Below are 25,511 nucleotides of genomic sequence, written 5' to 3'. Positions count from 1 at the left end.
CAATCTGTGTGCGGGAGATCTTCACCTCCTACTTCTACAAAGAGGGTGCTGTTCCCTGGCAACACCATAGACTACACTAAGCACAACCAAATGCTCATCCACATTGAAATGAGAGTATTCTTCCATTTACTTAGCTATGTCAACTGCAGTTGTTCAATTCCCTGTTTCTCTCCTTTTGCATTCTACTTCTCAGGTGAGGGTGCTGTTCAGTGAAGGGTGATGTCTGTACAAAAACAAAACAGGCTCATTTAAGAGTCACCCATATTGAAAAAATTTAGAACAATTAGACACCCTACAGTGGGCCAAAAAAGTATTTAGTCAGCCACCAATTGTGCAAGTTCTCCAACTTAAAAAGATGAGAGAGGCCTGTAATTTTCATCATAGGTACACTTCAACAATGACAGACAAAATGAGAAAACAAAATCCAGAAGATCACATTGTAGGATTTTTTATGAATTTATTTGCAAATTATGGTGGAAAATAAGTATTTGGTCACCTACAAACAAGCAAGATTTCTGGCTCTCACAGACCTGTAACTTCTTCTTTAAGAGGCTCCTCTGTCCTCCACTCGTTACCTGTATTAATGGCACCTGTTAATGGCACACTTTTTTTTGTTTGCCCCACCAAGATTTACATGCTAAAATCGCCACTGAACTCACAGCTAAAAAATATTAGGAAAGCAATCCAATGTTATTTGTTGCCTAGACTTTACTGCAAATGACACTCAAGTCCAGAGAAAAAAACAATACACTAACAATACACTATTATTGCAGTTAGCCATGACAGCCTTTATAATAGAACGCTTGTGACCACACACATTCAAATATTGCACTTGGGGGAAAAAAATGTCTTAAAGTAGAAATAGAATGAAACAAACAGGCATTCTATTTCTGCTCTGTTATATTGGCCGCTGTAGAAGACCGATCAAGTGCACAAGGCTATGTGTGCAAAAATAACGTTCACTTAGTAAAAACTAAAACAATCCCCCCTCACTCACACACAACTGTATACCAAGTTCAACACAACAAAAGCAATAGCTTTGAGCTACACTGCACGTTATTACATTGTACACTTTCTGCCTGTGGACATCTGTTCTACAATGTGCCAGCAGCAGAGCATGAGACCCTTTGTTGGCATAATTGATCTCATTCAGGCAGAGAGTACACCTGGCATAACCCTTTAAATCTACCGTATTGAAAAAGTGAGAAAGAGGGAAAGTGTGTGGTGTTCCTTTCACCTCTATAGTGGCATCCAGCTTAAGCCATGCATCCCTGATAAAGTACTCTGCAGCCACTTAGTGTGGACACCAGGTGAGACCACACACACAGATTCCTGTTGAACACTATCTTTAACTACATTATTTTCTCAATAATTACCATATTTTCTCTCCTCCCTTCTCCCTAAATCCTCTAGGTTATCAAATCAAATCAAATGTTATTGGTCACATACACTGTTTTAGAAGATGTTATTGCGGGTGTGGCAAAATTATTGTATTCCTAGCTCCAACAGTGCAGTAGAATCTAATAATTCACAACAATACACACAAATCTAGGATGAGCAATGTCTGAGTGGCATTGACTAGAATACAGTAGCATATAATACAGTGTATATATACAGTGCCTTGCGAAAGTATTCGACCCCCTTGAACTTTGCGACCTTTTGCCACATTTCAGGCTTCAAACATAAAGATATAAAACTGTATTTTTTTGTGGAGAATCAACAACAAGTGGGACACAATCATGAAGTGGAACGACATTTATTGGATATTTCAAACTTTTTTAACAAATCAAAAACTGAAAAATTGGGCGTGCAAAATTATTCAGCCCCTTTACTTTCAGTGCAGCAAACTCTCTCCAGAAGTTCAGTGAGGATCTCTGAATGATCCAATGTTGACCTAAATGACTAATGATGATAAATACAATCCACCTGTGTGTAATCAAGTCTCCGTATAAATGCACCTGCACTGTGATAGTCTCAGAGGTCCGTTAAAAGCGCAGAGAGCATCATGAAGAACAAGGAACAAGATACTGTTGTGAAGAAGTTTAAAGCCGGATTTGGATACAAAAAGTTTTCCCAAGCTTTAAACATCCCAAGGAGCACTGTGCAAGCGATAATATTGAAATGGAAGGAGTATCAGACCACTGCAAATCTACCAAGACCTGGCCGTCCCTCTAAACTTTCAGCTCATACAAGGAGAAGACTGATCAGAGATGCAGCCAAGAGGCCCATGATCACTCTGGATGAACTGCAGAGATCTACAGCTGAGGTGGGAGACTCTGTCCATAGGACAACAATCAGTCGTATATTGCACAAATCTGGCCTTTATGGAAGAGTGGCAAGAAGAAAGCCATTTCTTAAAGATATCCATAAAAAGTGTTGTTTAAAGTTTGCCACAAACCACCTGGGAGACACACCAAACATGTGGAAGAAGGTGCTCTGGTCAGATGAAACCAAAATTGAACTTTTTGGCAACAATGCAAAACGTTATGTTTGGCGTAAAAGCAACACAGCTCATCACCCTGAACACACCATCCCCACTGTCAAACATGGTGGTGGCAGCATCATGGTTTGGGCCTGCTTTTCTTCAGCAGGGACAGGGAAGATGGTTAAAATTGATGGGAAGATGGATGGAGCCAAATACAGGACCATTCTGGAAGAAAACCTGATGGAGTCTGCAAAAGACCTGAGACTGGGACGGAGATTTGTCTTCCAACAAGACAATGATCCAAAACATAAAGCAAAATCTACAATGGAATGGTTCAAAAATAAACATATCCAGGTGTTAGAATGGCCAAGTCAAAGTCCAGACCTGAATCCAATCGAGAATCTGTGGAAAGAACTGAAAACTGCTGTTCACAAATGCTCTCCATCCAACCTCACTGAGCTCGAGCTGTTTTGCAAGGAGGAATGGGAAAAAATGTCAGTCTCTCGATGTGCAAAACTGATAGAGACATACCCCAAGCGACTTACAGCTGTAATCGCAGCAAAAGGTGGCGCTACAAAGTATTAACTTAAGGGGGCTGAATCATTTTGCACGCCCAATTTTTCAGTTTTTGATTTGTTAAAAAAGTTTGAAATATCCAATAAATGTCGTTCCACTTCATGATTGTGTCCCACTTGTTGTTGATTCTTCACAAAAAAATACAGTTTTATATCTTTATGTTTGAAGCCTGAAATGTGGCAAAAGGTCGCAAAGTTCAAGGGGGCCGAATACTTTCGCAAGGCACTGTATATATGTATATATGAAATGAGTGAAGCAGTGTGTAAACATTATTAAAGTGACTAGTGTTCCATTATTAAAGTGGCCAGTGATTCCATGTCTATCTATATAGGGCTGCAGGCTCTAAGGTGCAGGGTTGAGAAACCTGGCGATACCCGGCTAGTGATGGCTATTTAACAGTCTGATGGCATTGAGATAGAAGCTGTTTTTCAGTCTCTCGGTCCCAGCTTTGATGCACCTGCACTGACCTCACCTTCTGGATGATAGGTGAACAGGCCGTGGCTCGGAGAGACTATATGTTTCAGCTATGTCGGTGAACCCCCCCCCCCCCCCCCCCCCCCCCCCCCCCCCCCGCATCTGAACTGGCTGACACATAGAGGGCATGACCAACTTTGTCGGGTCAACAGGAAGTGTTATTAAAGTGATTTATTATTAACTGAGATACAGATAGAGATGTAGTTGTCCCAGAGTTGATGATCCAAGGTCAGTTTTGCATTTCACCTACTGATGATTATGAGGACTGACAATGTTAGAATAAAAAGAGAACAAGGCTTAATCTTTCTCTCCATCTGTCTCTCGTCTGCAGGTATGTTTTGATGTGAAAGAGGATGCCAACCCCCAGTCCCGTCATTGCCATCTCACCCGCTACTAAGATAACCTTCGGGCCAGCTGGGGTTCCAATGCTGTTAAGAGACACTGCTAGAGACACTATTATGTAATTGTGATGAACTGAGAGAATATTATGGTTGCACTGTGATTCATTAATCATATGCTGTCTTCCTTGCCCCTCTGTTCTTACCTCTTTCCCTTTCTGTGTTTTACTCTCTCACACCTCTCTACCTACCTCGTCTTTCTTCCTTTGTTTATATCATGTACACCAGATGTGCATTTAAGTACAGATTTAACTTGTATTTATAATATCATATTACAATTATAACATTTGTAATGCATGTATTTATAAAACTTGGATAATGAATTTCTTTCAATGAAGCGTTTCACATTCTCTACTGGTTGAAATTAAGTCTCTCATTTGATGAAATACAACACCTATCCTGTGTCCTTAGATCAATACAGATGAAGGGAATTAGATATTGAGATGAACCGGGCTTAGAGTATTTACATGATGCATAGGAAGTGTAGTGTACAGTGTTTTAAATTCTGTTTATGTATATATGAATTACAAATCAGCTTTTAATGACTTCATGTTTCTAGTCTATTGCATAGTTACAATGTGTAACCAGGTCGTAGCTGTAAATGAGAACTTGTTCTCAATTGGCCTACCTGGTTAAATAAAGGTTAAAAAAATAAAAATAATAATAAATAAAAACCATTGATGTCCCAGGACCAAGATTGGTGAACACTGTTGACGTGTATAATTGTAATACATACATGCAGACACAGCGTCATTCAAAGAATGGAGTTTGATACTCCTTGTATTGGACATGACTTAAAAGTGTCACGACTTCCGCCGAAGTCGGCTCCTTTCCTTGTTTGAGCGGTGTTCGGCGGTCGACGTCACTGGCTTTCTAGCCATCGCCGCGCCATTTTTCACATTTTTCATAAGACCATTTGTTTGGTCTTGTTCCCTGCACACCCGGTTTTCATTCCCCAATCAATCTACATGTATTTATTCCTCTGTTCCCCATCATGTCTTTGTGTAAAATAGTTTGTGTTACGTGTGTATTGTTGACGCGCCAGACTGGCTTGTTTTTTCCATGTTATTTTTCACGAAGATGTTTATTGTTAAACATTATTCTTATGACTGCTTTGTGCGTTTTTCACTTTTGCTAAATAAAGTGTGCGCCTGTTCACAAATCTCTGCTCTCCTGCACCTGACTTCGCTACCAGTACGCACACATCTGACAAAAAGAATGTCTCACATACATTCATACCTGAACTGCACCTTTATTTGCCAAGGTAGAGTACATGATCAGTGAATACAACAGGCTATGATGGTTGAGGTTCATAGCTAGGTTCTGAACTAATATTTATACCAAATGCATAATCGTTTGTCTCTACATTAACTAACATATTCTTCTCAACAGTACATTTTTTGCATGACTCGTTATGACGTTATAATTACTTACATTTGCTTCCATCCTAGTACATCAAGTGCACTATTACCTACCGCTGGCCAATCGGATGGCTCAGATTACCGTGTCTGCAGTAATTTAGCAGGCATAAAAGAAAGATACAGCAAAGTTGATACTGTGAGATTTCAAAACGTTTAAAACCATGACTAGAGAGAGACTGTCAACGAATAGGGCAAAGAGCTTCTGTTTTTATGAGTGAGTTCATGTTTAAGTTCTTACTCAGCACTGTCAACACTGTATTCAACACTTTTATAACCCATAAAATGCCCGTTCTTCCTATTTCCACTCAGCTCTACAACAAGCACTGCAGCAGTAATGAATGAGGAGGAAAGTGTATCTATAGTCTTGCATTGTTGTTATTATTAGTGGCTTGGGTCTTTTTCAATATCAAGGAATATTTCACTTTCTCTGTTCATAGGAGTAACAACATGGATTTGTGCATGAGGCAGAAATAATGCGGTGCGACTCGAGCCTCCCCATCAGCTGGAAGACGGTGTCCCTTTTTGGTCAGTGTCTGTGGAGGAAAGGGAGAGCCGAGGGATGTTGAGAGACCCTCAGATAGGCGGACCATTAGATACAGACACCATCAGCCCAGTAAAATAAAAATAAAAAGCAAATGATTTAAATGTATGCTCACTCAGCTGTGCCTCACAAGTAATACAACAATGGATCTATTACCAGTGTGATCATATAGCCCACCTCAAATTTTGATAAAAATGGCCTGAACAACAATGCATTGGCAGGGCAATTCAAGCAAAGCCAATATGCAGTGATAATGTATTGGGCCTATAGCTTACTGCACATTCCTCATTGCTACAGTACTGTTTTTAATTGGTTAATGTTGCATATGCTTACGGTTTATAAAAAAATTTCTGAGTGGTAGATCTCGGCTTGCATTTTGACTCAGAAAAGGATGGTGACCACTGTTCTAGAGTTTTCCCCGTTAACACTATCAACGTTTGCCTTTACAACGCAATATTAGCCAATTTCAATGCAACAATACAGAAACAAAACAAACTATGATCAAATAACCACAGTAGCCTACTTGGCCACTGTTAAAATTGTAACTTAAAGCGGGTACAGCCACAGTGTTCACAGCTCTGGAAGTTACACAGAATTTTCACAACGTTCAGGTTTGCACTCAGCAGACCTGAAATTTGCTCAGTGACAAAAAAATATTAGAGGGAACATTGCTTATAAACACACACACACACGAACAAACACATGCAAAACACACCCACGCACACACCCACAACCTGTTTAGGGAAACTTCAGCCAAACCACAGTTATTACTCTACCACCCATATCATTTCCATCAATAAAAATCACACAATTTAATCAGAGCCTAAAAGAAAATAGAAAAAGCGTCAACAGAGATTGCCATCTGCTATCCACTAGCTAGCACAGTCCAAGCTCCCCACTGGCCAGCATAGTTTAAGCTCGCCACTGGCCAGCACAGTCCACACTCTACACTCACCAGCACAGTCCACGCTCTCCACTCACCAGCACAGTCCACGCTCTCCACTCACCAGCACAGTCCACGCTCTCCACTCACCAGCACAGTCCACGCTCTCCACTCACCAGCACAGTCCACGCTCTCCACTCACCAGCACAGTGCACGCTCTCCACTCACCAGCACAGTCCACGCTCTCCACTCACCAGCACAATCCACGCTCTCCACTGGCCAGCACAGTCCACGCTCTCCACTCACCAGCACAGTCCACGCTCTCCACTCACCAGCACAGTGCACGCTCTCCACTCACCAGCACAGTCCACGCTCTCCACTCACCAGCACAATCCACGCTCTCCACTGGCCAGCACAGTCCACGCTCTCCACTCACCAGCACAGTCCACGCTCTCCACTCACCAGCACAGTCCACGCTCTCCACTCACCAGCACAATCCACGCTCTCCACTGGCCAGCACAGTCCACGCTCTCCACTCACCAGCACAATCCACGCTCTCCACTGGCCAGCACAGTCCAAGCTCTCCACTCACCAGCACAGTCCAAGCTCTCCACTCACCAGCACAGTCCAAGCTCTCCACTGGGGAAAATGGAATGATGGATGCCTTAACCATCTTATGGCCAATTATGGATGGCTTTATTAAAGGGATACTTCAGGATTTTGGCGATGAAGCCCTTTATCTCTACTTCCCTAGAGTCAGATGAACTTGTGAATATTTGTATGTGTCCTCCTGCATCCCTTTAAGCAGTTCAATTCATGGAAATGGAAGGGAGGATTAGCGATGTGTATAGAGGGGGAGTTGTGTGTGTGCGAGTGTGTAGGGGGGAGTCATTTGCAATGCACGTCCATGCAGCCAAGGTCAGAGACTGCCAGCGGGCAAGGGGGAGTCAGCTGAGAATATAGGCCCAATGTGTGTGTGCTATCCAGTGATACAGCTCCCTGCTCTCTCTGCATAGGTACCCCCCTCCCGTCATGTATTTATTTATCTTTATATAATCCCCTCGCCTTGAGGCCGCCATGTGCAGATTGTGCGTGTGTCTGTGTGTGTGTTTCTGTCTGTGTGTGTGTATCTGTGTGTGTGTCTGTGTGTGTGTTCAAGGCACCGTAGTAGGAGACGGCAAGGGCACACAGTCACTCTGTCTCTGTATGGTGATTATATTATGATTAAAATGAATGTACTGTACATATCCATTATTCAATGCCCTCCGCCTCCACAGACTGCATATTATACAGAACAATGGGACCCTAGTATATGGAGTCAGCTATAATGATATAATAGAATGTAGGGATGGCAGCAGTGTCTGTAATATATGAATGAGAGTTTATTGTATTGTACTAATTGACGCTTCGCTAAGCCCCACCCCCAGGGGTGAAAGTAGATTTAATGTCTTACCTGTATGTGCGCTCACCCATTTTATTATGCAAAAAAAATGACAGGGTAACCTACTCTGCTGACACTGACAAACAGATCAATAAAAACAATGTTGTCTGATCCATATGATAGGCCTACAAAAAGGAGAGACACAAATACAATATGATGTCCATCTAACCTGGAGGAGGAAGTGATTGTCCAAAAACAAACAAAAGTGGTACTGACCCAATGGCAGACAGTGAATATGCAGTCTCAACGGGGATATGGTCGCTGTTATCTGCTGGTGCCAATAAGATATGCGACTGTTCGCTTAATTAAGTTAAGAATGTTGATATCTAACAGATAGACTGGAGTCTTTTCATTGCCATATCTTTACAGCAATAGCCATTTACTTTCCAAACAGTTTTTCTGCGATTGTCTTTTTAAATATTGCGATATGCTTGGCTGGGTCTCTCTGCTTTTCACTGATGGTAGCAACTCAACAATCATCTATTTCGTATTCGCAGCAAGTGCTGCTCAAATTGCAAGCCCTTCCGACTGCAGGCTATGCATTTTAAAACAATCCGCAGCTATTTTTTTTAAAGCTAATTATCCTCTGTGGCCAAATCATGCTTTCTGTTTTAGTAGCCTATATTGAATGATTTTTTTTATTTATGTATAGACAGGAGTTAGCTAATCATTTTGGCAATTTAATTCAATTTACTTTAGGGAAAGCTTCCCCTTGCCTTATGGACACGCCGCATATGCTTTTTAATGTGGCATAAACACAACCAGTCATGATGTTTTCATCTGATTGTCAAACAATCACTTAACAAAGGCGCTCCTGTTGGCTACCCACGCACATTCGTCCACTCAGAAACTCATTTCAGCATCCAAACCCCAACAGTGCACTGTGCACCCGCAATTTCATGAATGCAAAGAGGCATCTGTTACAAAACACCTACGTGTATTGTGATGACATTCTGCAATTGTCATTAGGCTCACACTTGTTGCCTGAACTGATGCATGTCCACGCCACTCATCTCCGCCTTGGCGCCGAGCGTCTTGGCCACCCATCACCGCCTTGACAACATGTAAGTGTTCTCCTCAAACCACAACGCAATTTAGATTGCATAGCACCCGGTTTCCAGTCAATTCGCTAATTTATCATCAAGCTGAGATGCAGTAATATTAAAACACTGTGTAATAGCCTATAGGCGTACGTTTTACCGGCACGGCTTACCCCCACTAATTATTTAACCGGGATGCCGTATCGGACCGTCTTACTTTCACCTCTGTCCACCTCCCTTGGTTACTGTTACAATCTTGGACATTTTCCTGGGAAACCCAATTCCCCCAATAACCACTGGCGAAATCCCCCCACAATGATAACAAACTTTAATACACAAGGAAATTAAACACAGACTACCCTTTGGTAATCAGGAAACTCTAGGGTATGATGTGGTGGACTGTCAACTGCTTCTCGTGAACCTGGTAAAATTATGTTTGTAGTGTAGCTAGCCACTGATTGGCTCTGAATTCAATGTGAGCATGTAGCCAAATCTACAATCAATTTGGAGCAAACTAGTGCTCTGGAATCGTATCCTGATGTCGACCTCAGATGGGAGTTAATATGGCTAACTTAGCTAGCTAACATACATTTCGAGAAAACAAGTTATATTAAGTGGTTAGCTAGGTAGCGTTAGCAATGTTTGGTGGTCAATTATACTGAGAGCTAGCTAACCCCCTGAGCTTTCAAACAATGTAACAAAAGTATAATTTTGGATTAAAAAAATACCCGCTCTGCATTTCAAAAATCACAGTAGCAAGTACTCCTAATGCACGGCTTCATTATTAAGCCGTTAAAAATATATATTTTAATAAAACTTGTTTGCCCACTGGCTTTCATTCATTTCAAACATGAGCTTGTCCGAGTGTAACCATACTGCTATCCATTGGAGCACTGTGATTGGTTGCCCAGAATTCTGGGGAGGGGCTTAGCGAAGGTTAAATTGAGTCGACTATGGTGATACAGTACGTATGTAAAGGATATTATGATGTTGCTGTTAGGCCAGTAGGTGGCGATATGACATCAGATATAGACAGAGAGATAGGTCAGAGTGCAGGTCATGTCATGATCTGAATGTGGAGAAGGGAAGTGCATGTGTGTGTATGTGTCGGGGTGTGTGGGGGTTGGGGGGGTGTAGTGTTTATTTAACAAGATTAGCGTTGTGACAGTTAAGAACAGCGTTGTGACAGTTAAATTATCAGGTTTAATTTAGTTCTGATGTGCTAGGACCGATCGACACTCACGCACACACACACACACACACGCACACGCACAGAGTATGAAAAAAAAAGAAGCAAAATGTGCCTTCTCAATGGATCAGTCATTTCACAATGAGCTTTGTTCCAGATAGAGGAACTGCTTTCATCTGATAACAGGCGCTAAGATCTATATTAAGGCATCTTAGAGGAGCACACTTCACACATACCAATGTGTTAGTGCTGAATGTGCCAGGCAGGCTGGCAGGCAGGCAGGGGGAAGGCAGAAATGGATGGAGGGAAGGAAGGAAGGCAGGCAGGCAGGAAGGCAGGAATGGAGGCAGGCAGAAAGGCAGGGATGGAGGCAGGAAGGCAGACAGGGGCAGGCAGGCCTGCAGCCCTATGTGGCGCCACCAGTAGAAAGGCAGGAAGGATTTATTGAAAGCCTGTGGAATCCTGTATCTCCTCTGCACCTAGCAGTAGAGCCTCATTACCAGTCCATCACATGTTTGTCTCTTCCTCTCTCTCTCTCTTTCTCTCTCTCTTCTGGAATGGAGAGGCGATTGTGAAAAATCATAGCTGCCCCATTTTGTCTAACTCTCCCACTCTTTTTTTTTTTTCAAACAAAGTAGGAAATCAGTAAAGTAGGAAATCAGCGGAGCCGGAGCAAGTTGTTTTATGTTTTCTTTTTTTTTTTAATGTACAAATCCACAAAATGTCCTGACTTGACGTGGAAGTTGGTGGTCCTTCTAGTTTCACACAGAGAAAGGGTTGTTCACAAACAGACGGACTGACTAATGTATTAAGTCTTGGACATCTTCAGAAGCCTTGGTTGCTAGTTAACACGGGGGTCTACCATCAGTGCCATGGCACGTGGCAAAGTTTAACATGGACACACTGCCTGTTACGTTGTCAGCATCAGGGTCCTCCTTTATGCCTCTTACCCTGACCTCAGATCAGATGCTACGGAGTGTCCCATTCTCCCTCCACAACATACTCACAATAAAGTGCATGTCGTTGGTTATAACAAAGGAAGAGAGCCTTCTCATCCTCAACATTCTCCTGTACATAAGGAACTGTTATTCTAATGAGATATGTGTGTTCTGTAGAATCATTGTAATTAAGTAGAAACCTTGACCTAAGCTAGTTATTTATATTACATTGTTCCTCCCTGTTGGATATTCTTCTTAACCTCCCAGAGAGACAAGGTTGTGATGAGGAATATGTCCAGATATTCAGCTCGGTATCACAACGCCCATGAAAAAATACTGGTCTCGATATTGATTTTACTTTCTTCCTTGTCTCCTCTTCGTGTTTTTAACTTCACTTTTCTCAAACCCGAAACAAAAACACAGCACCCACAGGTAAAAAAAATAAAAATAAATAGGGGATTTTAAAGGAGCAAGTCTTTCACAAACGTTGCCCCCTACGTGATGACACCGTAGGTGAGATAAAAAATCACTCTTTGATATCTTTGTTTGGAACATGAACATAGAAGAGTTCCTTTCAGAACACGTACGTGGCTCACTAAAAGTAATGTACTCAAAGTATGTGTCCTGCTCTGTTCGACCAAGCAATAAGTGAAAATGGAATGGTTGTAGTATTGTGTCTGCTGATACAAATGAACATGCCTTCAATACAGTACGTGCTCGACTTTCAAAGTGCGATTATGATTACGATTAAGTCATTCCACCAGAACTTTTCATATGAGTCAACCCCGCACAGTGATTTTTCTCAAATAAGCCACTCGAGTCTAAATATATTGGTGCAGTAGTAATGTCATTTAAACTGTAATCATTTCAGTGTACCCGCCCCATGTTCACATTACCAAACAGCATTGTGGGTATTATCTTGGTTGAACAGAATCTCTCTCCCATAGCCAAACATGACAGATGGAGGCAGTTTGGGAAAGTGTTACATTTCATGAGCATCATCCTTCTGCATTCATTCCCTTAATGAATCTCAATTTAGCACTGCTTTGACTGGGACACCTGTGGTAATAAGAAACACACACACACACACACACATTGAAAGTTTAGGATGATGGAGTTGAGATGAGAAAGCAATGTGGGAGGGTTAAAGGTCTGGTTTATCAGTGCAACAGAATGGAGCCAAGGAGGCCTGGCTGGGAGTCTGGCTGTGTGAGTTGTGCTGGCTGGCTCCAGAGAGGATCCATGGATTCATGCCTGGTAGGGGGTCCATGCTGGGCCTCTGGGCCTATATGGGAGCATACAAGTCTGGGCAGCCTACTGTGAGCTGCCCTGGGCCAAGTCCTTAGAGTCTGGAGGAGTAGGAGGCAGCAGCAGCCTGGGGGGATAGTCTGGGAACAGGGGGTGGGTTCGTTGGAAGGTAGGAGGGCTGTCGGTCTGCCTTTCTGTCTGTCTGGGTTTAGGATAAGAAGAGGACCATTGAGTGTGGATAGCTTAGCCTCAGGCTATAGGCAGAGAGGTGGGAGATTTGGATAAAGGGAACCAGAAATGAGAGCTGGTGTTATAGAATTTAAATTAGGTAAAGGTTCAGATCCAGGGGTGCACGGCATTGAGCTGTCAGTGTTTTGGGCAAGTTGCGGTGGAGGTGGGGGAAGGATATTTGGTTGTCCTGGGAAAGGTCTAGATACGAGAAGGGAGGGAGCCGCTAGTCAAGGGAAAACAGCACCCTGACAGCTGGACATTACAGACATTTCTGAGTAGGTCGCACAGAATGTGGATAAGCACCCCCCATCTATTCTAGGGGCCCTCTACCTACGTACCTCTGTAGATCTGTGAGCGATCGCCAGTCGGAGCCTGGCGCGTTAAAGAGATCAAAAAAAGGTGTTGGTTCAGATGTGTATCTTTAACAGCAAGTGCTTACCTAGGATAGGATAGGAGGAACTCTTATCTCCCGAGGGATAAAATGGCCTTAGACACAGATTACAGACCTCGGATCACAAAGATATTTGAGGGTGTAAAGAGTGACTAACTGGACAGCTTGCCAGACATCGTGAGTCATGTCTGGTGGTCTAAAGAGAGGTTAGCGGGTTCCTTTAAGCATTCATTGCATACACAGTAATAGCAGCAAGCAAAAAGTCCCTAGCAGGGGAACGAGAGAGTGAGACAGAGGAGTCAGTCACAGTGAAGAGTAGAGGATGTTACAGCCCAGTGACTGCTGTGCTGCTCCCAATCCCCTATCCTCTATCACCGTCTCACACATTTCACCCCCAACTGGCGACGCAGCCAAGGCATTAAGCCCAGGATTAATTTAGAGGGATATATGAAGAGGGCTAGCAGAGGAAATTAGCTTTCTAGCTTTCTCACCTGCCCTCCTTGCTGCCTGGCTGCGCCACTGTTCTAGTAACTGACTGGGGGAAATGATTCAGCCGTGCGGCTTGTAGCAGGCTGGTGTCGTGTGTCATAAATTAGGCTGCGTTTACACAGGCAGCCCAATTCTGATCTTTTGACCAATCACATCAGCTCTTTCACATCACATCTTTTTCAGAGTTGATTACCTAGGATAGGATAGGAGGAACTCTTATCTCCATGAGGGATAAAATGGCCTTAGACACAGATCACAGACCTAGATCACAAAGATATTTTAGGGTGTCAAGAGTGGTCAAAAGCCCAATTAGTTAAACAAATATCAGAATTGGGCTGCCTGTCTATGACACATATAAGGTGGTTGGTAGGGGTGTGTGTGTGTGTGTGTGTGTGTGTCTGTGTGTGCGTGTATGACTGCGTGCACATGCGTATCTGTGTACTCACTCATAGGGATCACTTGTGTCGGGGCCCTGGAGCTCTGGAGGGATGGGGATGCGTTTGTAGTACATCTCCCAGTCGAAGGCTCCCCTCATGGCGTCCCCAGCCTGGGCTTCATATCCAAAGTGGTTATGGTCGATCACGTCAATCATAGGGCACACGATGGTCTTGGGGTTCTGGGCAATCTGGTCTTTATGCGGGACAGAACAACAGAGAGAAAGAGTGTGAGCATGTATCAATCACCATACCCTGCTGTTTGTAGTTCTCTCTTTCCTTATTTTTCTTTCTTTCTTTCTTTCTTTCTTTATTTTCTATCTCGTTTTTCTCTCTCTCCATTTCTCTGAAGTACACATAGGGAGTGGAACCAGGGCAATTGCTTTCGTTCCCTTGGACCTCTCTCCCTCTGTCCCTCCCTCTGTCCCCTTGGACCTCTCTCCCTCCGTCCCTCCCTCTGTCTCTCCCTCCGTCCCTCCCTCTGTCCCCTTCTACCGCTTCCTCCCTCCTCTCCCCTTATGTGGAGGTCTCTGGGCAGCTCTGCTCCTCCGACAGCGAGTCACTGGACGATTAGAAACAATTACAGCGTTTCAAAGTAGGTTGGCTCCGTGGAGGCCTGAGAGCCAACCTCGACGTGTCTGTTTGCCGTGTGTGTGTGACTGAGCTGAGCAATGATAAGCCGCCCCAGATCTGTCACACCCCGCCCACCTCTCTCTTCTGTGGGCCGTGTGTGCTGGACCATGGAGAGAAGGGGAGCAGAGGCCCAACACCACAGCACTGAGACTAATGGGGAGTAACTGTACAGTATTGTACAATGACACACCTTACTATCAATACTGTAGCCTGGTCCCAGATCTGTTTGTGGTCCTATGGCTATTGACATGCCATGGGGCTCAGTACTGGTAGCCTGGTCCCAGATCTGCTTATGGCCAACTGCTATAAAATCATTGTCATGCAGCATGGCGAAGAGTAACACACGTTGAAATGGTGGCTGGTTTCTCACACGGTTAAGATGTCATTTAATTGGCATATGGAAGGCTGTACAAACAGTAACTGCCCCCTGGCCCTGCCAATATAAACATACAGAAACTATTGACTTGAATCAGTTGGTGTTTATGTGCAGGTCTCTGTAATATTCATCTAGTGTGCTTACTGTGACACCATCCTTTGTTTTATTCCCTCACATTTCCAGCGCTGCTGTTAAGTAGTCAAAACGTGAATACCCATGACACCATCTTACTGGGCCTGCATGGATACATTTCAAACAAAGGAAAGAGAGAACGAGAGAGAGAGCTCCCAATTGTAATGAAATAGAAATGAACAAAAAGGCAAATAACAAGAGGCAAATGGGAAGGGAACTCTCAAGAGCTCATTAAACGAGAAGGGGCTGCATTTCAAATGTAGCAGTCAGGTGAAAAATAAAACTGTAATGTAATCCACCCAGTTGCCATGCCCACACTTCCTTATCCTATAGGTTTGTTACACATAGCGAAAGAGCGGTTAATTCAAAAGTTGTTCCGTTCGTTATGTGGGTTATACATTATGTCCTTTGATCAAGGTAAGATCCATGGTTTGTAGGAGATCCAAGGAGAGAGGAAGCATTAGATTCAGAGAGCAGTGATAAAACCTGGCCTGTTAATTAGAATGGTGTGGTGTTGGAGTCTTAGATCTACAGAGAGAGAGAGAGAGAGAGAAAGAGAGAGAGAGAGAGAGGTAGAGGTTGAAATAAGAGAGAAAGAAAGAAAGACAAACAGCAAATCCCTGTATTCCACTGATCTGATATCAAAGCCCGGCAGGATGATTGCATGTGTCACCGTGCCTGTGGATGGCCTGGGGTTCACTGCGGTATCTCCTCCACTCTATTCATGCATGCGAGCCCCACAGCACAGCATGGCCTCCCTCCTCCGCTTCACGCCCCACATTACATCAGCCTCGCAAATGGCACCCTATTCCCTTTATATTGCACTACTTTTGACGAGGGCCCATAGGAAAGTAGTGCACCATAAAGGGAATAGGGTGCCATTTGGGACGCATACCTCATCCATTCCAACCAATTAAAGAACCCCATACTGCGAGTCCTGTTTCTCCGTAAGCCAGAAGACAATGGGGCCATGTCGTGGAATGGTGGTGGTGGTGTGGCTATTATCTACTATTATTATTATTATCATAGGGACCTGGGCGTACATATCTATCATACCTTTCATGGGAATCCCAGTCCCTGTGTGATTGAGTACAGTAATGGCTGTAATCACTTCACATCCATTTATTTTGTGCTGGGAGATGTGCTGGGAGAAGGCTATTATCAGGGAGTTACCCTAGTCTCCCTAATGTTGCAGTAACATACTATGCTGGTATGTGAAGAACAGCACACCTGTTCACAGGCTACACGTGATGCGACAGCCCAGGAGGCAGTTTTCCTCTGCTTAGGGTTGCACCCCTGGAGCGGCGCGTCGGGAACGTGCATTGAACATGGATTCAGGCTGCGCCACTCTTTTTTCAAACAAACTACAGAAACAGAGAGAGATTTCCTTTGTGAAACTGACATATATAGAAGTGTGAGATAAGCCAGTTTTCTTATGGAGATTTTAACCTTCCTATTCTCTCACACGTTCTCTAGCTCGATTTGTCACCCTTTCTTTCGCTCTCCTGACCCAAACTTCTCCCCAGCGCCACTCTCTTCTTACAGAGAAAAAAAGACGACTAAAAGATGCACCTTCTCCGTCCCACTTTTCCCGACCTCTTCTCCCCCCACTTTCCTTTCCTGCTCACTCCTCTCCTGGCCCAAATCTCTCCCGATCTAAGCTTTTTTTTTAGTTATCTTTACCTGCAGCTACGCTCTGAGACTCCGTTCCAGTCGACTCACCGAACAGGGGGGACTGCACTTTGTGTGGCTGGTCCACACGCACACGCACACGCACACACACACACACACACACACACACTCACCAAGCAGGGGGGGCAGCCAGTTGACGTTGGCCTCACAGTGAGAGTCCAAGAAGGTGAGGACTTCTCCCTTGGCCACCGAGGCCCCCAGCAGACGGGTACGGATCAGACCCTCCCTCTTCTTGGTCCGAACGATGCGCACCTTGGGGAACCGGGCCATGTACTCCTCCAGACGGCCCTTCAGGTGCTCTGGGAAGGAGAGGAAGAGAGAGAAAAGGTTAGAATGAAATCCATCCCTATACAGTACATTCCTCAAAGATCATCTTTTCAAAGAGAGAAAGAGAGATGGGAGAGTGTTATAAAAGGATATCCATCCCTATACATTATTTAGTACATGGGTTATGATCACCTCTTGTCACACACAGAGAGAGAGAGGAGGAGAGAGATTTATAATCATATATATTTTATTTCTATTTTTTTATTTAACATTTATTTAACTAGGCAAGTCAGTTAAGAACAAATTCTCATTTACAATGACGGCCTACCCCCGGCCAAGCCCAGACGACGCTGGGCCAATTGTGCCCCACCCAAAGGGACTCCCAATCACAGCCGGATGTGATACAGCCTGGATTCGGGGCGGCAGGTAGTCTAGAGGTTAGAGTGTTGGACTAGTAACCGAATGGTTGCAAGATCGAACCCTCCAGCTGACAAGGTAAAAAAATCTGCCGTTCTGCTCCTGAACCAAACAGTTAACCCACTGTCATTGAAAATAAGAATTTGTTCTTAACTGACTTGCCTAGTTAAAAAAAAATAATAATAATTGAACCAGGGGCAGTAATGATGCCTCTGGCACTGAGATGCAGTGCCTTAGACCGCTATAAGAGGATAATGGCATTCCACAAATGTATCCCTATAACGCATACCATGTAGCCATATGACCATGCCTTATACAGTAGGAGTTAAGATCACAGTTGTGTCACAGAGAGAGAGGAGAAAGGAGAGGTAGGGGTGGTGATGTTAGCTCCCAGCTGCTCATCAGCTCAAGCTATCTCCAGGCCACTGATGGGGCTGATTATTCTGGATGTGCCTGAGCAGGATGGGTCACCAATCAGCTAGTCGTGCCGGAGAGACACTTATGTCATCATTACTAGAGACGGGAGGGGATGACACTCTAGGTAGATTACAGAGACCAAGGAGGTGTCAGATGGTACATTATGAAATACAGAGGGAGAGAGAGGGAAAGAGAGAAACAATCAGTGTTGCTCTTTTCCTTGAAACTGGAGGTAATTCAGGGTATTTGAATTGAAAGGAGAGGGGGGAGGGAGAGAGAGAGGGAGAGGAGTGACAGAGAGAAAAGGGGATACAGAAAAGTAAGAGAGAGAAAGAGATGGAAAGAACGAAAGAGGGAGAGAGGGGTAAGACGGAAAAACAGAAAAGTAAGAGAGAGAAAGAGATGGAAAGAGGGAGAGAGGGGTAAGAGGGAAAAACAGAAAAGTAAGAGAGAGAAAGGCAGAGCGATGGTAAGATAAAGAGATGGAAAGAGAGAATTTCATCTCTAGTGATGTGTTAATCTAATCTTGCTATTGTATCACCATTCTCCTGGTCCCATTCAAGGAGATTAACGGTTAACGTCCCTGTTAGCACTTGATTGAATTGTTGAATTGGTCTCTGTTTTTTTAAAATATATTACAAGGAGCAGTGGTATAGAGGCCCACCTGATAAACCAAGGAAAATAACATGGCGGCAAGGCTAACCTATATAAGGATTTCATAACCTATACAAGACACATTCATAAGCAGTAAATAAGCATGTCATACCGTAAAAGCTTGTTGTCGGTCAACTTTTGTCACATTGTGTTTGTAATAACTGAAATACAGTTCAATATGATCCCTCTATATACAATGAACATATTCTTACTGACAACATCTATTTCCAGAAATCTAATTTAGAACCTGAGAGACGAAGCAGGGGAATGTGATGGAAAAAAGCATTCCAAATCGACATTCATTCATTCCCCCCCACCTCTCTCTTTCTCTCTCTCTCTCTCTCTCAGCCCCCTTCTCTATCTCTCTCACTCTCTTCCTCTCTCTTTGTTTCCTCACTCTCTCTGTCTATCTCTCGCTCTAACTCTGTCTCTCTATCTCACTCTCTCACTCTGTCTCTGTTCTCATATAAAGAACTGGTAATGTGTTTGACCCCTTCCTAACAGATGCCAAGATGACCATCAGTATGGTGGCAGTATAGTAGAACAGGAGAACCATCCTTATCTTCCTTCATTGTATTATTTGTTCATTTCCCTGTCGGCGGGAGGTTTTTGTATGCCAACCGTGTCCCCGTTACCGGCATCATTCAAATCCTTTAAAGGTAGCCGTTAATACCTGCATGCTGCGGCTCTATCACACGCCTGCAGCCTCGGCCGCTGTTTGTCCGTGATTAGCTACACCGCTTTGCTTTTTAAACGCTCCGCATCGCACCATACCGCACCCTGTCTGGATTTACACTAGTGTTGAAATGGGAGAGAAAGGGGGAAGGAAGAGGGTTTATTTCAGTCTATAGACAGATGCTGGCTTAGTAAGGTAGCCTAGCGGTTAGCGCGTTGGGCCAGTAACCAAAAAGTTGCTGGTTCGAATATCCGAGCCGACAAGGTGTCGATGTGCCCTTGAGCAAGGCACTTAACCCTAATTTGCTCCAAGAGTGCCGTACTACTATGGCTGACCCTGTAGAAAAACACATTTCACTGCACCTATTCGGTGTCAGACTTTTCTTTCTAGCATCTAAGACCAACCCTCTTCCTGGAGATCTACTGTCCTGTAGGTTTTCAGCCCAACCCTTTTCCTGGAGATCTACGGTCCTGTAGGTTTTCACTCCAACCCTCTTCCTGGATATCTACTTTCCTGTAGGTTTTCAGCCCAACCCTCTTCCTGGAGATCTATGGTCCTGTAGGTTTTCACTCCAACCCTCTTCCTGGAGATCTACTGTCCTGTAGGTTTTCAGACCAACCCTAATTTAGCGTATCTGATTCAGCTAGTTAAGGTCTTGTTGAGCAGCTAATTTGTAGACTCAGGTGTGTTAAATTAAGGTTGGACTTAAAACCCACAGGACAGTAGATCTCCAGGAAGAGGGTTGGGCTGAAAACCCACAGGGCCGTAGATCTCCAGGAAGAGGTTTGGGCTGAAAACCCACAGGACCGTAGATCTCCAGGAAGAGGGTTGGGCAACCCTGATCTAAGATGTTAACATCGAGGTAGAGCATAAACAGATATTAGCCTAGCTACCACCTTTAGAGATGAACGCCAATAATACTGTCTCTACATCATCCCCCTGTAGGCCTGTAAGACCAGTGTTCTCTGTGTAACCCATTAGTCTACTAAAGAAGTCTGACCCCTGTACAGTAACAAGTCCTTTTCCATTCCGGAGCCTATTATTCATACCGCAAACATAACCATACATCTGAGTGTTGGCAAAGACAATGAACCTCATTGTCCTATCAGCACACAGAGAGAATGTCCGGGTTGGCCAATAAGTCAGTCATTTTGTGTCCTTGAGTGGGGCACACCTCCCCAAAGTCACTACTCACCACCTAAAAAAGTTGGATTCAGCACTTTTCTTTTCCCTTTTCCTCTCTATCTTTCCCCTCCCTCTCCCCCTTCATCGCAACAAACTCCCAGGGTGTCTCCCCTTCAAACTAATGGCCCCAATAAAAGTGACAGTAGCTGTATGAATGAGATGCCTCCCGGCCTGACCCGGCGCTCTCTTTCGGCGCTCTCTCTCTTTCGGCGCTCTCTCTCTTTCTTTCTTTCTCTCGCAAAGGAACAGGACGACAGGAGGGGAAATTAAAAAGGAGGGAGGGAGAATGTTTCAATGTTTCACCGCTGCTAGGCTTGTTAGTGTAAGTGATATGCGCCACCTAGAAAGTGCTAGGGAGCTCTGGAGGAGGTTGGAGGGGTCTAAAGAGGTAAGAGGCGGGCCAATTCCCTGTACAATTTCCAACAGGAAAGAGAGAGATCTATCATGCCAGGTGTCCTTTGAGTGGTTTATTAATCAAGGTCATAAATCAACGGACTGACACATGGCATGGTTGCTACGGCGGCGGAGGTGACAAACAGTTATGGAAGGGGGGAAAGTTTTGCGATCCCAGTGGTGCTGCAGCGAGCCCGACAGCTCGTGATAAAGGGCAGCAGCCATGGCGGTGGGTTGGGTTCCTTCCTCCCTGCTACTTTGATGTTTCACAGGCAGGGGGATAGTCTTTTAAGGTGCTCTCTCTCTCTCTCTCTCTGTCTCTCTCTCTCCGTCTAAACTGTCCTCGGGCGAATTCTCTTTGTGACCCACTCTCTCTCTCTTCTTCCCTCCTATTCTCTCTCATCTCTCTCCCTCTCCATCAAGGCATAAAAAGATGGATGAAAAAAAAAAAAGATGAATAAGGGCGTTTAGCCTATAGAGCGTCTACCTGACCTCATCTGTCGGTCGGTCCATCAGGAGTTTAGATGCCTTCAAAGCCCAAGACTTCTAATTTTTTCCCACTGACCCCCATCACCAGCAATAACTACACAGAGAAAGATACTCAAATTATGGATGTGTCTGAAATCACCCCCTTGAAAACTAGTTCTTGAAACGTAGTCTGGGCAGGCTCCAGTTAAATAAATGATTAGAAATATAAGTGTTTTTAGGAAGTAGCAATTGCCGTATCCCTCTCTTCGCTCCTATTTTTTAATGAAGAGGCAATAAGCCCAAGTTTTCCCTGCACTTTAATTGCATCAATTTCTGTATTAATACTATTTTATACTAACTCGATTGTTTCGTCTGTAAAGTTCAAATAGCTAAGTGAATAAAGACTATCAGCCAGTGTAAAGAGTGTTGGATAATTATGGCTTGGCCACTGGCTACATTGGCAGCTCACACTCTTTGCAACACTAGATGGGTGTGTGTACAGTGTGGGCGTGCGTCCGTGTGAGTGTGTAGGCGCCTCCATGCGTGTGTGCATTTGCCCCCGCTATAGTGTTTGTCTTAAAGACAGAACACGTCAAAGACTACATATCTAGATGTTCTGGCTTCTCTCTTCAGTTCCATGACAGGTCATTCATTAAAACCTCCAATAGCTTCAGGGGGTATAGACTCAGTCAGGGACACAGCTAGCTAGAGAAGTGAAAACGCACAGGGCAAAAGAAAATGGCCAGAATTTCCATAATTTGCCTTTTAATCAAAAAGGCGGAACAGAAAAGTTCAAAACATGTCATGTGGGTTTCAAAGCTAATTATGAGTGGAAAGTTCAAAACACCCCATGTGGTTTTTAAAGCTAATTATGAGTGGAAAGTTGAAAACGTTATAGATGGTGTAGTTCAAATGAATCTCTCTACGGCTGGATCAAAGAGGGTATTGTGTGAGTGTGACCTTTGTTTCAGTATCGGCTCGAATTGAGGGGGTATGCGGGGGTGGGCCGTATCCCTTGTTAGAAAAAAGGTCAAAAAGCGTACCCCTTAAAAATTAGAAAATTGGATCCCAATTATATTAAGCGATCTATAACGACACTTTACTCTGCAATGCTTTAGGCTAGAAACAAGATGTGCGACTCCGATGCACATGTGGATATCCTTTGGTCTTCTCTCTAACATTCACAGGCATTTTGGAAGTGTAGCGCGCCATTTCGAGAGTGGAACATCAGCTATATCAAAGATCAGAATTTCACACGAGACAGCATGCGGAGCTGAGCAGGACATGACTTTGTTCTGGGTCAGGCAACCGCCATCTCAATTAGTTCACGTGACAGACAGGAATTTATAGACACAGGTGTGACTCTGCCGATATCAATTGAGCTAATCACGTTCTGAAAAAGATGTTTCACTAACTTGATACTTGATGGTTCAAATAAATGAAATGTTTATGACATATTTGATAGTGAAATAACATTTGTGAAAATAGTCTAGACTTTATTTTTCCTATATGAAATATATGAAATTATAATTAAATAGCCTACCCAAAATATGTCGAGTCATGTTACTTACACTACATCGAATTGCAGGAAATTGCATGAAAACTATTTTTACGTATCTCAATGAACAATAATTAAAATAGGCCCAAATACAGGCTCCGGTCAGTATTTTCATCTCCAACCTTGACCAACTCACATTTCCCACACATCTGTTGAACTTATTTGGTCTTTCACAATTGCCTATGTAAGTCAGTGGCATGCCCCCAGACCCACCTAGTAATAAGCATACTGATGGTGAAGAATCTCTAAAGAACAAACACTAGAGCACGAGAAGCATCATCAAAGATAGAATCAAATAATCACTAAGCAAGCCGTTGGCTCTATGCTTTGTTCACAGTATTAGCTGTGCGTATTTGAAGTGCGCAGTAAGCCTAGGCCCAGCCTGTTGAATAAAAAGACCCCTCCCCTTCTCCCCTTGTTGGCTTCAATTTACTCCGACCAGGCTTTCCTCTGGGACGACTGCGATGAACCGCCTTCAACTGCTCATAAAGGCTTACCTCGCTCTGTACCAACAGAGATCAATGTTCCGACTCAATCCCAATTTATTACGCTCTAGCTTTTCTAAAGAGAAGAAAACAATGAGGTTCACTCGCTTTGGTTGAATGGAATCTTGAGGGATTCCATCAGGCGTAGATTCTAGAACAAGGGCGAGGAGTAAACATGTTCACGTGAGGGTGGAGTTGTTTGTGTAACTAGGTGCGCGAGGCTCCGATGTACTAGTGGTTGGTTGTTAATACACATAAAGGAGAGGAAGGGCAAGATGGGGGGCCTTCTAATCCAGCTATATCTTTTCATTCATCCTTCACTAATCACAAAAGCCCCATTGAGATTGGAATCTCTCTTTCTGACCTCTGATATGGTAATCCTGAAACTGTAAAGCAAACGTGTTACTACGGTCCAAGTGTATGAAAAGAGAAAACAAGTACAACAGAATGCATGTAATGACGTGACTTTTTAAAGGTATGAGAAGTGTTCGGCGAGAAGCCTTTTCCAAGCAGTTGCTGCTTGGCTATTACCGAGATGACATCAAGTCACGGTGGTGAAAAAGTCAAAGTGACTCCTAAATCTTAAACACAAAATAAACCAGATAATATTCACAACGTGTGCAGAGAGAGACCGTGGTTAGTTCATGAACTTCTGGCCAACTGGACTAATAATTCATCTTCCTTCCCTCCGTTCCAATAAATCCTAAATGTTTTGGCAGGAGCTTGGTATTTCACTTAGATTGACGTACTGCCTTTTGCCATGGCATGTCCTTCACGACAACCTAAAAGCTCTGCCAGGTAATAGCTTTTGCTTGGTAAATCATTCCAACTTCCATATATTCCAAGGTCTTCTAATCTTCCTGAGAGAGGACTTAATGTCCACACTCCTCCTTCTGGTGTTTCAATCACATTCTATCTATCCTTTTACAATCCACAGTGGATGTGAACCTTCAACTTCTGAAAGCAAACTGTCCTACAAAGAGTCGCTGAATATCTGTTCTCCTTACGGAACCCTATTGACTGGCACCAGAGCACTCTGTTCCAACCTTGGTGAGGTTGATGCCTACTGCCCAATGTATTAAAGACAGGATGACACACAATGCCACATAACAGCGCAGAAAACGCTGATTCCTTTCTAAACACTCCCCCAGAACAACGGTCCCTTGCTTTAAAAGGTGAAAGAGCCAAGGAACGAGGATAGGATCCATAGACGTATGGATTTCCCACCCTGTAAGATCACCTGCAACAAGAAGCGAGAAGATCTATTGACGAGCGTTGAGATAATTGACATCCAAATGCCAAAGGTTGCTTGTGAGGGCTCCGGTTGTATCTTTGATACACACCGATCGTTAGAGACGGGGAACAAAGCCCACGCCTGGGCCTTATTGATCCGCTGTGTGTGTGTGCACGTGTGTGTGCACGTGTTCCCCTGCTCTTCGACGGGAGAAGATGACAGATGCCGCATATAATTGGTGAGATAAAGAGGCAGCGGGCGATTCTCCCGCAGAGGGAGAAGACACAGCCGACGTATAACGCACCACACTGACATTTGTCGCGAGCGAGGGTTTCGTCCAATCAAAGGAGGCCCAGGGATAATTACCTGGCTGGGTTTGTGTAATACGGGTAAGACTAGTGAGGGGATGGTGGGAGGAAGGGGGGAGGAGAGGTCACTCCATTAGGCGCTCCCCCGCTCCTATCGGAAGCAGTGGCTACTCTTTCATTCACTACGCTTGTTTACCACCAAGGTTATATGACATGGGGTCCTTAATCAGCGCTGAGGCAGGTGTGTGTGTGTCTGAGTGGCTTTTCTAGCTCTTATCTTGAGAATGGCTCTTTATCAACACTGGGCTCTCTGTTCCTTCCCAGAGACTAAATAAACTACAGGTGCATTCTTTCTACTCAACTCGGCATCTAGATGCCTTCGAGAACATCCGTTTCCATTATCTATGATAATGTATTTAAGAAGACATGGAGTCAGGCAGACAATACCCGCAAGGCAATGCTTTGTTTTATAGTGTGACTTTGTCTCAATACAATTG

At 44.0% G+C, this 25,511-nt stretch overlaps 1 protein-coding gene across 2 annotated transcripts in view; it reads right to left on the bottom strand.

Moving 5' to 3' along the window:
- LOC110497384 (polypeptide N-acetylgalactosaminyltransferase-like 6) overlaps positions 1–25,511 on the bottom strand; it is a 231,440-nt gene that overhangs the window by 30,306 nt on the left and 175,623 nt on the right. For both annotated transcript variants that reach the window (XM_021573463.2, XM_021573464.2), the window contains exons 6-7: positions 17,066–17,251; positions 14,132–14,315 (exon numbers count right to left, since the gene is read on the bottom strand). In XM_021573463.2, coding sequence (XP_021429138.1) covers positions 14,132–14,315; positions 17,066–17,251 — 370 coding nt within the window. The remainder of the gene's footprint in view (positions 1–14,131; positions 14,316–17,065; positions 17,252–25,511) is intronic.

This window comes from Oncorhynchus mykiss, chromosome 19 (assembly GCF_013265735.2).
Source record: "Oncorhynchus mykiss isolate Arlee chromosome 19, USDA_OmykA_1.1, whole genome shotgun sequence".
NCBI classification, from domain to species: Eukaryota; Metazoa; Chordata; class Actinopteri; order Salmoniformes; family Salmonidae; genus Oncorhynchus; species Oncorhynchus mykiss.
The sequence above is the reverse complement of the archived record's forward strand: the minus strand, read 5'-3'. Positions and strand labels throughout refer to the sequence as shown.